The sequence below is a fragment of the Dipteris shenzhenensis genome, chromosome 26 (assembly GCF_047967505.1).
Source record: "Dipteris shenzhenensis isolate YYH24624 ecotype China chromosome 26, Dip_SZ_1.0, whole genome shotgun sequence".
NCBI lineage: Eukaryota > Viridiplantae > Streptophyta > Polypodiopsida > Gleicheniales > Dipteridaceae > Dipteris > Dipteris shenzhenensis.
The window spans coordinates 47,386,672-47,400,435 of NC_141621.1; the positions used below are offsets into that span (position 1 = coordinate 47,386,672).

At 44.1% G+C, this 13,764-nt stretch overlaps 1 protein-coding gene across 1 annotated transcript in view; it reads left to right on the forward strand.

Moving 5' to 3' along the window:
- Positions 1–13,764, forward strand: part of LOC147885183 (putative prolyl 4-hydroxylase 9) — a 101,636-nt gene that overhangs the window by 80,169 nt on the left and 7,703 nt on the right. The window contains exon 6 of the mRNA XM_087397487.1: positions 9,910–10,005. Within this exon, the coding sequence (XP_087253613.1) occupies positions 9,910–10,005 (96 nt within the window). The remainder of the gene's footprint in view (positions 1–9,909; positions 10,006–13,764) is intronic.

Genomic DNA, 13,764 nt, shown 5'->3' on the forward strand with positions numbered 1-13,764 from the left:
CCACATGATGGGCTGCCTATCAATCTCTTCCCGGGAGGAAGGAGGAATCCTCCGAAGAGAGCTTCTGAAACTAGCCCAAGCTTTCAGAATGGCAACCATGAGAGGGGATGAAGGTGATCTGAGGTGTGCTGAGGTGAAGATCCATCTAACACTGCTCATCCAGTCTCCTCCTGAGGAAGGTGTGCACCTCTGTATGCTGCTGATAAGAAAGTCCTTCCACGGTTCCTGTCCTGGCATAAGTCCTCGCACCACTATCTTGCAAAGTAAGGCTCTGCACTGTAAATCTGGATCAATAATATTGAGACCCCCATCCTGTGTAGGGAGGATGAGGGTCTCCCAAGCCACTCTGGCTAAGGCATCTGCTGTGCCATCAAGCCCACTCCAGAGAAAGTTCCTGATCGGTCTTCTGAGCTGAATGATGCAGTCCCTAGAACGGCACCAACATGAACAAATAAACCAGGCCGTGGCCAAGAGGACCTGGTTGACCACCACAACTCTAGAGGCAAGATCCAGCTTGGCTGAGCTCCAAAAGAGAAGCTTCCTTCTGATGCTCTCCAACACGGGAGCAAACTGCTGCGTGGTAGAAATACCCAAGCCGACCTGGCAGCCCAAATACTTGATAGGCACACCCCTCTGAACCCAAGTGAACCCTATGTCAAGTCCCCAAACTGGAGTGATGCAGGGAGGAGGGGAGGGGAGAGGCAAGCTAGGGGGAGAAGAAGTGAGGGAGGCGGGGGGGAAGGGGGCCTGCAGGGGCAGGAGGTAGGGGTAGGGGGCTGAGGGGACGGGGGACGGGTGAAGAGAGCGTGGGAGGGGGGCCTGAGGAGAGGGAGTAGAGGACGGGGTAGAGGGCGGGGTAGGGGCTGAGAAGCGGGGGGGGGGGGGGGGCGGGGGTAGAGGGTAGGGTATAGGAGTTGGATGGCAGGGGGAGAGGGCGGGGAGAGGGGCTGAAAGGCGGGGGTAGGGTGTGGAGGAGAGGGAGAGGGGGCTGAGCACCCGGTAGGGGGAGGGGGAGAGGGGCTGAGGGAGGAGGGGGCTGAGAGGGGGGAAGAGAAAGGGGCGGGGATGGATGCAGGGGGAGGCTGAGAGGGGGCAGCAAGGTAGTCGCGGAGGAGCAGCCGCATTGAAAGCCACTAGATTTGGCTACAATTGATTGAGATGTTGGAGAAATCATAGTCAACGAGTGTGTTCTAGTGTGTACTAGGAACTACTTCATGAGTCTTTGTGTGAGAGAGTGCCATGTGACGTCTTGGGGTTATCCAATAAACATATGGTACTTGAGTGTGTGTGTCCACTCTATATGAATGTTGTACTTTCACTTGTCACATCAATCAACTCAAGTGGATATTTTTGGTCATGTAAGTGATTTCCTTTGGTTCTTGCCTTTCTTTCCATTTCTATTTCAAGTTATGCTTCCTTCCTTCTAGTTCCCTTGCCTCCTTTGCACCTTCTTCCTGTTCCTTCATGTGGTATCAGAGCCATGTCCCATTTCCAGCTCTCCCCTCCTTGGGCAAACCTTAGGAGTGAGGTAGCCTCCAAAATGGAAGCTATCTTATCTCAAAGGGCAGCCCGTCCCTCAAGCTCTAGCCTCATCATGGAGATCGAGATGCCAACATGGAGGAGCTGCTCATCATCGACTTGCTGCTACGATTGCTGCTAGCTGCCCCTGCAGCAGCCCACGCTGCCTCCAACCTCTCTTTTCCTGCCCGTGCTGCATCTTTTCCCTGCCGGCTGCCCATGCTGCCTCTTCTGCCCGCTGCCCATGCTGCCTCTTCTCCACGCTCCCTCTTCTGCCCGCTCCCTCTTCAGCTTGCACCTGCCCGCTGCTTTCTCTTTGAAGCTACCACACCATGACTTCTCTTTCCACATCCTTTGCACCTTTATCTGCATTCCTTGCATTTGTGTTTGCATTTCCCTCCTTCTTGGGCTGATAAGCATGGCTGGTCTTTTTCTGAAAATTTAGCCTTTCCATAAGTGGCAAGTGCTTGCTCACTTGAATGGGCTGAATTGGAAGTCCACATTTCTTCCTGTAAGAGCAAGCCAACTAACTCCTCAAAACTGAGTGGAGCAGCCCTGAGCATAATAGTCAAGGAAGTAACAAACGTATCATATGAGGGTGCCAGACTATTGAGGGTGATAGAGACCAATTTCTTGTCTTCTATATCCTCATCAATAGTTGCGAGCTCATCTCGAATGTCAGTAATCTTATGAGATGAAATAGTTTGACCTTCCTGCATGGACAAGTCATTGAGCTTATTATTCGAAGCAATGCTTCTTGCTTCATTCTTCACATTCCACATACTTTTCACTCTATCTCAAGCTGCCTTTGAAGTCTTGCAAGACTTGATAGTGGACTTAATGTGTGTCTTCACAGAGTATGCAATCAAAGACAATGCTTGGGCATCCCTGCGATCAAATCTCTTCTGATCTTCCATGGGAGCGGTAGTAGAAGACTGAGTGGTAGTGCCAGAAGTGGAAGATGCAATCGTGCTAGATCCAATAGGTCTAGCCTCCTTACCATTCACAATGTCCCATAAGCCCTTTTCAACCAATATATTCTTGAGTGTAAATGACAACAAAGCCTAGTTGGGTCCATCCAACTTATCTTTTTCAGTCATGGTACCAAAATTCTCATTGAGTGGCATGATTGCAAGCTCAAGAATAAAGGCAAGTATACCTGCAAAGGAGAAGACAGCAAATGCAAATCCCTTACGGGATACAAAATGCAATCAAGCATAATATTTTTGCCGCAAAAAATTATCATCAACCACAACCAAACACTAGCTCGAATGCAATATACTTCTGTCCCAAAAAATCCTCTTGAATCTTAGCCAAACAATGGCAATAGCAAACTCTTGCTCAATAGGCTTTCAAAAGTGCATCAACTTACAGCCAACACTTGGCTTCAAAAATGCACAATACCTGAGCAATGATTTGTACTCAATGTGTAGCCAAAAGTTATTCCAAATGCACTGACACCTGTGCAATGCAATCTTCAAGGCACCTGCGCAATGTGCAATGAGCTGAAGCAAGGATCTTGAGCTAGAGCAGGAGCAAAAGTCGAACCACTAGGCTGAATCCGGAGATGGAGATGCGAATGGCGATCTGGAGAGGAAATGGGCAGGAATGTCGAGGTGTACGGGTGTACGTATGGCAATATGGATGGTGAGGCAGTGTACGGAGCTGTTTGCAGGTGCAATGTATGAAAATCAGTTAAAAAACAGCAAAATGTACGTGATATTGCTGGTATCTTTTGATCTGTTACTCAGAATGAAATTCTAAGAGCACGATCAGCTTCGAAGGGGGGGTAAAATCCTAGTATTACTGCTCAGAACTCCTCTAGCTATAGAACTTCCAGTATCCAGAATTGCCTGAAAAAACTACGTGCGCGACGCAAAACGAAGTCGCCCAGTTGAGAAGTGCTTCCTAGTGAAGCTTGAGATCACACAAAGCTCATGGGAGCTCAGGACAGCCAAAAGAGAAGTCAACCAGCAAGAACTAACTTCTTCTCTGCGACAGAAGTACAACAGGAGCATGTGGGAGAACGGGGAAGCAAGTGACACGGCTGGAAGGACTAGCTCTGATACCACATGTAGGAACAAGAATGGAGAAGAGTAGTGAACACAAGAGAACAAGAAGTGAACTCCAACTAAAATGTTCAACCAAATGAAGTACAAGTAGTTGGTATATATAGTCCAAATACTAGAGCACACCAAAACTCTAAAATAGACTAAGTCCTAGTCTATCCTACACCACCGTATCATTGCATATATCTCTACAGTCACAACAGACCATGTGATGCCAATTTCTGAATTTTCTTGAGGAGTATGAGCATTGGAGGATGTACCATTCCATGTGCGAGGAGGTAGAGGTCTCCTAGCTGATACAATTTTCCTTGGAGTCTTCCTAGCTTCATTCGAATTTGTTTCCCTGACTTTAGTGGAGGGCATTGAGGTGGGCCATTCGAAACAATTTGAGCTTTTCCCTTTCCTTGGGCTGCAATTGTAGACTTTTTGACTTTATTTTTCACCACTGAAGATCCATTGGCATCCTTATTTTGCATCTGAGCATGCATCGCATCTGAAGGCATTTTATGTAAAACAAGGGGCATTTTGAAGCCACGTGCCCAAATTTTTTGCATTCAAAACATGCTCCTGCAAAATCTCGCAAAGCTCATGGGAGCTTAGGACAGCAGCCAAAAGAGAAGTCGACCAGCAAGAACTAACTTTTTCTCCACAACAGAAGTACAACAGGAGCACGTGGGAGAACGGGGAAGCAAGTGACACGGCTGGAAGGACTAGCTCTGATACCACATGTAGGAACAACAATGGAGAAGAGTAGTGAACACAAGGGAACAAGAAGTGAACTACAACTAAAATGTTCAACCAAATGAAGTACAAGTACTTGGTATATATAGTCCAAATACTAGAGGATACCAAAACTCTAAAATAGACTAAGTCCTAGTCTATCCTACACCACCGTATCATTGCATATATCTCTACAGTCACAACAGACCATGTGATGCCAATTTCTGAATTTTCTTGAGGAGTATGAGCATTGGTGGATGTACCATTCCATGTGCGAGGAGGTAGAGGTCTCCTAGCTGATACAATTTTCCTTGCGAGTCTTCCCAGCTTCATTCGAATTTGTTACCTGACTTTAGTGAAGGGCATTGAGGTGGGCCATTCGAAACAATCTGAGCTTTTCCCTTTCCTTGGGCTGCAATTGTAGACTTTTTGACTTTATTTTTCACCACTGAAGATCCATTGGCATCCTTATTTTGCATCTGAGCATGCATAGCATCTGAAGGCATTTTATGTAAAACAAGGGGCATTTTGAAGCCATGTGCCCGAATTTTTTGCATTCAAAACATGCTCCTACAAATAAACCCCATTTGAGCTTATAATAAGCACTCCCCATAGCAACATTATTTACTGTAACAAAGTAAGATTCAGGTGTGGGGTTATTTGTATTCCAAAAAATGCAAAACCTATTGGAATTTCCATTGGGCCTTGGTGGACATACCACCTTGCCTAAAGAAGTTGCAATTTTTGGCAAAAGTGGAGCCAGGCATTGAGGGAAATCAACAAGCTCCACCCACACTAGACAACGATGTCGTATCAAAGCTTGATAGTCCCTAGTAGGCGACCATGGCAGGACATGCACCATCTGCTGCTCGTAAAAGAGTGGAGAGTGCTCCAGTAGCATCTGTTTGTGTTGCTCATCCACCATTATGATTTAAAAAAAAACCCTCACTGCATAGTGTACCTTACGAACAAATCAGCCACCTAGTGTTCTTGTCAACCAGTTACCCACATTTGTTGCAATTGGCATATGACCCGGGAAAAACATGATGACAACATGCTTTGCATATTCACGCATTGGATCTACTATGTCATCCTACCTGCCTAACATCATACACCAACTGAGCCTCAAGAGAGGCATGAACATGGTCATCCTGACCCAAATCCTGCTTGTGTTTCTTGTGCATATAAGTCTTTATAGATGCCATGAAGCACAAAAGGTAAAAGAGTAGACGATTGAGAGCAGGAGATAGGATAAACGAAGGCCAAGAAATTGCTGAAAAAGACCATGCAAGCAGTGAGCTGAGGACATCAAAAGCTGCCGGCCTGCGGCAGAAGAGCGAAGAAGGGTGTGAGATAACTGAAAAAACAGCAGATGAAAAGAACAGCAAAGCAACGACGAACTGATGTCTTTACACAACCAAAGGGACTGGTACGCACAGACGTACAAAGCCACACATAGAAATGTCGAAAAGTACAGTAGATGAAGGAAACACAAAGCATCGACGAACAGAGGTCTCTATGCGAGCAGAGGATCACGAAAGAACAGACATACAAATGCACACAAAGTAGAGGAAAGAAAAGGCAGAAAAGAGGACAGTAGGACCTAGAAGAGCACGTGAAACGTAAATAGAGAAAAAACGTAAAACGTGGCAAAGACGGGAGGCGGACTGAGCAGAAAACGCTCCAAAACCCCAACCGAAATACCTAGGGTGAGGTGAGGAAGGGCCAGCAGCAGAACGAAAGACTTGCAGGGCCAGGTCAGGGGCTAGGACGGCAGCAAGGAAGGAGACGAGCTCTCCATCCTCTCACACCACATACACACACACTTTTTTTTGTGGTGAAACCACTGAATTTATAATAAGAAAAACTTTTTACAATGAGAATAGCCTGGAAAACAGACACACACTTTTTTTAGTGAAAGCCATGATTGTTTATATTACAAGAAAAGCCACCTCAAAGTGAGGAGCTAGAGAACACACACACTTTTTTTTTTGTTGGTAATATCCAGTGCAGTATATTTATATGCTCATAAATTTACATGATGGGAGGTCTCCGAAATGGAGAGTATCCCAAAGATCAGAAACATTAAAAGAAAAGCTCTATGCAAGAAGCATCCATATCACCCTCATGGCAGGCATCATATAAGGATTGCCGCAATGAGGCTCGGAAAGATTCATATGACTTGTGAATCTGCCGACCCAAGTATGCCAAATTATGCTCACTCCAGATTGTCCAAAGAGCCCAATATCGCACCCAAGAGAGAAATAGTGAGTATTGAGACAAAGACTTCATAAATCTGCCAAAGAGCCAACAATGTTTCCCAAATCTATGACTCGGGAAACGGATCCGAAGATAATCTGAAATTCTCCTAAGGAGGATCCTAGTACACGGGCAGTGCCAAAGCAAATGAATAACAGTCTCTGAAGGAGCCTGACATCTTAAACATGTGGATGGTGCAATGCGACGTTTAGCAAGTGTGACCCTCACTGATAATGTACCTGTCATACATCTCCAAAGAAAAAGTCTTTGTTTCAATGGCATTTTACACTTCCATAACATCCCGAGATTCTTTCGCCACCATGAGAGGGGCTTCCTTATATGCCACAGAGAATTAGCATATTGCTGAATCCATGGAGCAGGCTGAAGAAGCCTATAGGCTTTGATGGAGGTTAAGGCATGAAGAGGAACAGGATGAGTGCATGTAGCAAAGGGTTGCAATTGCCAATCCGTAAGCTTGTCTGTGTCAGCCACAGGAGGAACAGGTAGAAAAGGATGTAATAAATCAGCAATTTTCTTCCATATAGGCCTATGATGCATTCCCAATGCATAGGAAGCAGTGGCCTGAGGAAAAGATAAGACATATCCCTGATCATCTACCACATCATGTATGTATCTAATTCCCAATTTCATGAGTTTGTATGCCCGAATAGGTTCCTGTAAAGCGAGTGGAATGTCAAATATGGCTCTCCAATGAATACTTTCTTTCCTCATTGAGTTTGTCCCCGAGCAATTATCAGGAGCCCATTTGACCTTAGAAAGTACTTGTTTCCAGTCAAGTATCAGAGCAGTAGAGAAAGGACAGCCAGGTATCTTCCCTACAAATCCGCCAATGACAACCTCCCAATGATCAGTAGTCCAATGACCATAAGCACAAGTCCTCATGTTGACACACATGGATGCTAGCATACAAGTCCATGGCTGTTGTTGGCGGAAAAAAGTATGCAGCATAGTCGCCTTCCTTGCAAGCACATGATATCTTATATTGAGGACATTAAGTCCACCATGCATCCTAGGAGAGCACACCATTTCCATCTTCATCAGTCTCAACGCTTTCACAGCAGTTTTTGTCCTCCATAATATCTCCATAGCTTGAGACATAAAGGCTGAAATATCCGTGGAGGACCAATGCAGCAAAGGCAAATAGAAGTGAACATAGGACATTACAATGGACTGTACTATTCTGAACCTGACATGAAGAGGCCAATTAGAAATCTTCCAGTATTCCAGTTTATGTTGAAGTCTTTGGAAGATCCATTTTAGCTGTTGCTTCCTGGTGATATGCCATCCTATGGGATATCCCAAATGCTTGACTACATCTTTGGAATGCACCACCTGACCTTGCCAAAGAATAGAATGCCAATCACATTGTTTCAGGGGAAGTAATTTAGATTTGTTAAAATTGACATGCAATCCCGCTGCCAAACCATACAATGAAAGAGTGATCATAAGCATGTGAACTTCCCGGGGAGAATGCTGTGGCATAAAGAAGGAATCATCAGCATATGCCTGTGCCAAAAAAGATGCAGCCCCAGGGATTTTAAGACCAGTCATCTGTCCTCTGTTTGTAAGATGATCAAGATACATCAAAAGGGGATGGGTCGCAAGGGCATAGAAGAGAGCACTAAGAGGGCAGCCCTGTCTAATTGATCGACCTAATGTCCATGAGCGAGACAGATGACCCCCAAGACTGCACTGAGAAGTAGAGTCAGAATAAAGCCAGTAAACTGCATTTGCTATCTTGGGACCAAAGCCCAACTTTGTCATGATTTGAGAGATAAAATCCCATTGAACAGTATCAAATGCCTTAGCAATATCCAGCTGCAATATAAGGACATCTTGATGCGAATACTTAGCATATTCAATTGCAATCAAGGCATTGGAAATATTGTCATGGATTTGTCTTCGCGGCACAAACCCATACTGATGAGGATGAAGTCCCGCATCCAATATCCTGTGAAGCCTATGCACAATCATTTTGGTGATGAGTTTGTAAACTATAGGCATCAAGGTAATAGGCCTCCAATCTGACATATGGTCACACAGATGTTTTTTGGGCACAAGTTTGACTATGCCATGCTTCCAAGAGTGCGGCAACTGATTTTCTTACCAGGCAACATTGATCATTTGCAAGAGGACATCTTTCAAATCATCCCAAAAAGAAATATAAAATTCCACCGTAAGGCCATCCCAGCCAAGGGACTTGTATTTGTTGAGGTGGAAAATGCATTCTCAAGTTTTGTGTTGGTAAAAGGTCTCTCCAAGGTAAGAGCATCATCCATTTCCACTATTTCAGAAACATATTGAAGAAATTCAGTCCTAGCATCAGTCATTTGATTTGATGGGGAACCAGGAGCGGAGAACAATTTCTGGAAATAATTTTGGCATTCATCTTGGAGATCAGAGAAAGAGTGCGTCCAAGAGCCATCTAGCTTCCTTACCCTTAGACATGAGTTTTTCTTTCGAGTAGCATGCAGGCCCTGGAAAAAGGCTTTCGATGAGCAGCCCTTATCCATGAGGGGCTTCATTTTTGCCCTAATCTGCCAGTGGTGCAATTTCCTCTGATCATTAACAATCAATTTAATCTGAGCATGTGAAAGGGAATCATTTTCTGAATCAGAGAGAGGCCTTAACTGAGAAAATTCAGTCAATTGTTGTGCTGTCCTTTTTGCCCATTTAACCTCATTCCTCCATTTAGTCATATGCCAGTTGCCATACTTTCTAATGACATTCTGCATACGAGAGACAAAACTGTCCCAAGCATAATCCATGTCCTCATGGGCATGCAAAGGCAGGGGATGAATTGCAAGTCTGATCATTTGCTGGAAATAGTGATGTCGGAAATAAGCCTTATTAACATGCAATAATCTATTGGAAAGGGGTGGCAAATCATCCAGAGGCATACCAAGGTGCAAATTCATCCACAATGGGGCATGATCCGACAAGCCCAATGAGAAATCTATAAGGAGATGAGGGCTAAAATCTGCAAATTGTTGTGGGTAAAACAAATACCATCTGTCAAGCCTTGCCCAATATGTAGTAAGTGCATTATGATGAACAGTATATCCAGGCACTGACCCTTGGAGGAGCAGCCATAAATCTTCAGCCTGCACAAAAAGAAGCACGCGCACACGTGTTTGCATGTGCCCACTCACACCCACAAGATTCTTTGCAAGGGAATATGAATCTGAGATTTGACCTTGTGGATACATGCTTTACGGCCTTTTCTTATCTGAACTTTGCAACTTTCAAATTAGTCTATGGGCTGTAGTAATGTGTGTTTGATGATTTCTAATGCAAATCATTTTGTCACTTGAGCTTGCAGGCATTCAATGTTTTGCGATACGAAATAGGCCAAAAATATATTAGTCATTATGATTTCTTCAACCCAGCTGAATATGGTCCCCAAAAGAGTCAAAGGGTAAGTTTCTTTCCACTTAAAGATGCTTTGGCAACGTTGGGAATAATTGTGGGCATACCATAGTCTATTATGAGTAAAGAGCTTCAATGTTTGAGGCTGTTTGCATATATTTTGCATATCACTTTCTCCATTGGTAAGAAGACACTTTCTGATGGTGCTGTTACAAAATCACCTCCATTAGCTGATATGTGTACATGAAATCGTGGCAACCCTGCATATACTAGGCAATGCTATGCAAACTTTGGTGAACATTTGCCCAACTTTTCCAATTCGTTAGATATAGTGTGGCAACTCTGATGTATTCAAACTGTGTTTTATATGACTCCCGCTTTATTTGATGTTGGGATTAATGTAATCACACATAACATAAAAGGGCTGTGTATGTAGGTAAATTAACAAATTTTCATAATCGTAACAGGACCAACATGATTATCAAATCCAAAACTGTAGAAAAACAGAAACTGAAATATTAAATTGAAACATCAGATGGGAGAGCCAACAATGATGGTACTTGGTCCTGATCAAGATCTAACAAATTCAGCGAAGGAGATGAGCAAATCCACGTCTATAATAAGGATGAAACTACCTCATTCCCGGACTCAAAAATGTCTTAGCACCGTGTCTAACAGCCTGTATGTACACTTTTTTGACTAGCATCAAGCTCTAAACTCTCTAGCAAATTATACCAAAACAATCGTTCACAATGAGGAGCCCTCTGAGAAATCACCAATAGTGCAGATCTGTATCAGTTTGTGGAGCATATCACTAAAGCAATGAGAAAAAGAAAAGATAGGTTCTTGTCTCCAAGCCATGTAGAAGGTGAACTGCAGAACAAATTCCTTATAAAGTATGATTTTAAACATTCGGCATGGAACCCCATGGAGTTCCATCTAAAGTGACAAAGAGTACTACTAATCGGCCATTGATAACGAATTCTAGATGCTTTTGCACATAAGAACATCAAGCTATTAAGAGCATAGGTTCTCTCTTGAGAGTAGGGAACCAATTTATTTCAAGTGTAGTAGATGCTAAACTGCAAGTACATCGTACAAGAGGATGCGTTGTGAAGGTGATGCAATGTATGTACACAGGTATGAGTGATGCAAATACTTTGGTTTAATGGCAAAAACCCAAAGTCACCCTCCTAATTGTGTTTAAAGTTGTCATCCGTTATATGGAAAACATATGAGTAATACACAGCTGCATTCAACAATCCTGAGTAGTCTTATCCATGCATGTTGATCATGGTGGACAAGGGTTGAGTCCTATTTTCCCCTTCCCCACAATCCCTCGCTTTGGAATAGTGCTTGTGTGCTTGCAGCCTTAGGGCTTCTCCCATTCAGCTGACTCATTGCAAGCCTTGGCGGTTCAGCCTTCTGTCTACTTCCCCTAGTCCACCAGCATGTTTGGTCAATGCATGCAGGCGGACGGAAAGCTTTCCTATCCCCCTTAAAGTTGGTTATACTTCCCTCTTGTTTCATTTGTACTAGTAGGCATAGATGGAGAGAAACCTTGCCTTTCCCAACTGTTGATGCATGCAATACAGGCTCCATGTGTGGCTTTGGTGACATGCTCTATGTGTTGCCATGGTGCTGCTTGTATGGCATGCATCATTGACAGATGATGATCTCTAAACCTGATTGAGTGGTCCATGGGTGTTGGTAATGTACCACCAAATTTGTGCTGTCAATGTCATGACTCTTCAGGTGACATCAGACTATGGCACCGGAAGCACGATGGTGTGCACTCGGCTTTCAGGGGGCAACGAAGGCGGCGATGCGTTAGGGAAATGTTGACCCTCCTTGTTAATTGTAAAGGTGAGGATTTGGCAATTTGTGGAGCTGCCACATGGCCACATGCATGCTAGACTGTGTCTGTGCTAATTTCTTGTCATTTTACATCGCAAGGTTACCTTATTACAAGTTTTTTAAATCTCAGTAACTTTTGATGGAATTTTACTTGAGGTGCTAGGAAGGAAAAAGTGCTCAGGTTTCTGAGTAATTAGCTTTACAGCAACTTGTTTCATGCAGTTTTGGGCCTGTTGTAAGGCAGCATCATGCATATGTGTATTTTTATGTTAAAGGGTCTACTTCATTGGTGGGCACTGATGATGAAGGAATTTGGGGCTCTAATGGATGGAGAAGATAAGTATGAGCATGTGATGATGAGGTGGTTCAAGAGATTTCATGCTGAAAAGTTTATAAGGTGTGGGTTTGCAGACTTGGTCCCCGAGGAGCTGCGTTGTTTGTTTTCCAATCATGCAAGAAGCAAAAATATCCGATGATGAACCAGCCCTTGACTAAAACCGATTAGCAGGCCGACTTGGAGCTGACCTGCAGCTGACTAGTAGCAGACCTGGAGCTGACCTGCAGCTGACTAGTAGCAGACCTGGAGTTGACCTGACACATGGCATTGATGCCACATCATCAGTCGACTGTCAAATGTCATCAACCCACTTGTCCACATCATCTGCTGCGCCTGACATGTGTCTGCTCTACCCACAATCCACATGGCTGTTTTGTCATGTTAGTAGGGCGCCATATTGAACACATCAACATCTGTGTGCCATGTCAATGCTGTCCTCATGGCCAAATGCCACATCATTGCCTTGGGTGGCTGTGTGCCACTGGACGGAGATGTCGTAGACAGCCATGTGCTGTCCGCAACATTCATCCCCTCCTATTCTTTGATGATGGATGGCTTCTCAAAGATGCACATGTATTTCATCTTCACCTGTGCTCATGCTCGTTGCTTCTCCTCATATACGGGCCTCACAAGCGAGCAACTATGCTATAGTGAAGGGGTAACAGAGGGTGGAGAAATGACCTCCAGCATCCTAGTTCATCTATTGAGCCTAGCCCCCTATGTTACATTCCGATTGTAGACATAATCACTGCATTCACTTGGAAGCATTCCATTGAGTGCCATTGGGATGTGCCATATATGCATAGCTGCATAAAGGCGGGTTTGTATTTATGTACAGGCATTTTCAATGTTCTCTAGAAACGCTGGTTCGTGCAAGCTTTTTTTGTGTTGGTCAGGAAAGCTGAAGGTCGAAAACCACATTGGGCAAAGCAGTGAGCACAATGCGCATTGCAGTTCGCAGAAATGGTGTGTGCCCTCTAGCGATTGCATGAGGAACACTGATTATTTGAGTCACATGATGTGCTTTGAAGTTGATGATATGATCATTAATGATTGCGATTTGCTATGAATTATAGTTTTTCACGAGTATGAATTTTGAATGCTGTTCGTGACTGTTGAACCATAAGGTTTTGTGAGGAAGGTCTATTTTCTGTTTATAAATTTTCAAACATAGCGTTCTATGAAAGACTGGGTGATTGCAGCTTCTCAGGTTCCAGCTCACTGCCTAAAGTAACCCTGGAGCAGATATGAACACTATGGTGAACTATACAACCAAACATTTCTTCATCAGCGAGAATGTAGAAGATGCTGATAGGCCAAGCTGGTGCAACTTATGTCCTAGACTGCTGGGCATTGCCGTAAGCAGTGCTATATCCACTCTTGGACTCCTGAAGTGCCATTTCTCCCTATCTATTCTAACCATGGGCCTATGAGAAGTCCTCCATGTGTCACCAACTAGAAGTAGAAGATCCTTCGTAGTTGGTGGTTGGAAAGTCGGGTCCGAGATTTTTTTTCATGAAAAAGACTTCTATTAAGTAAGAACAAAAACCCGCGAGAGCAAGCTCAAAGCGGAATACATCATGAAATCATGAGGATAATAAAAAACCCCTCAGA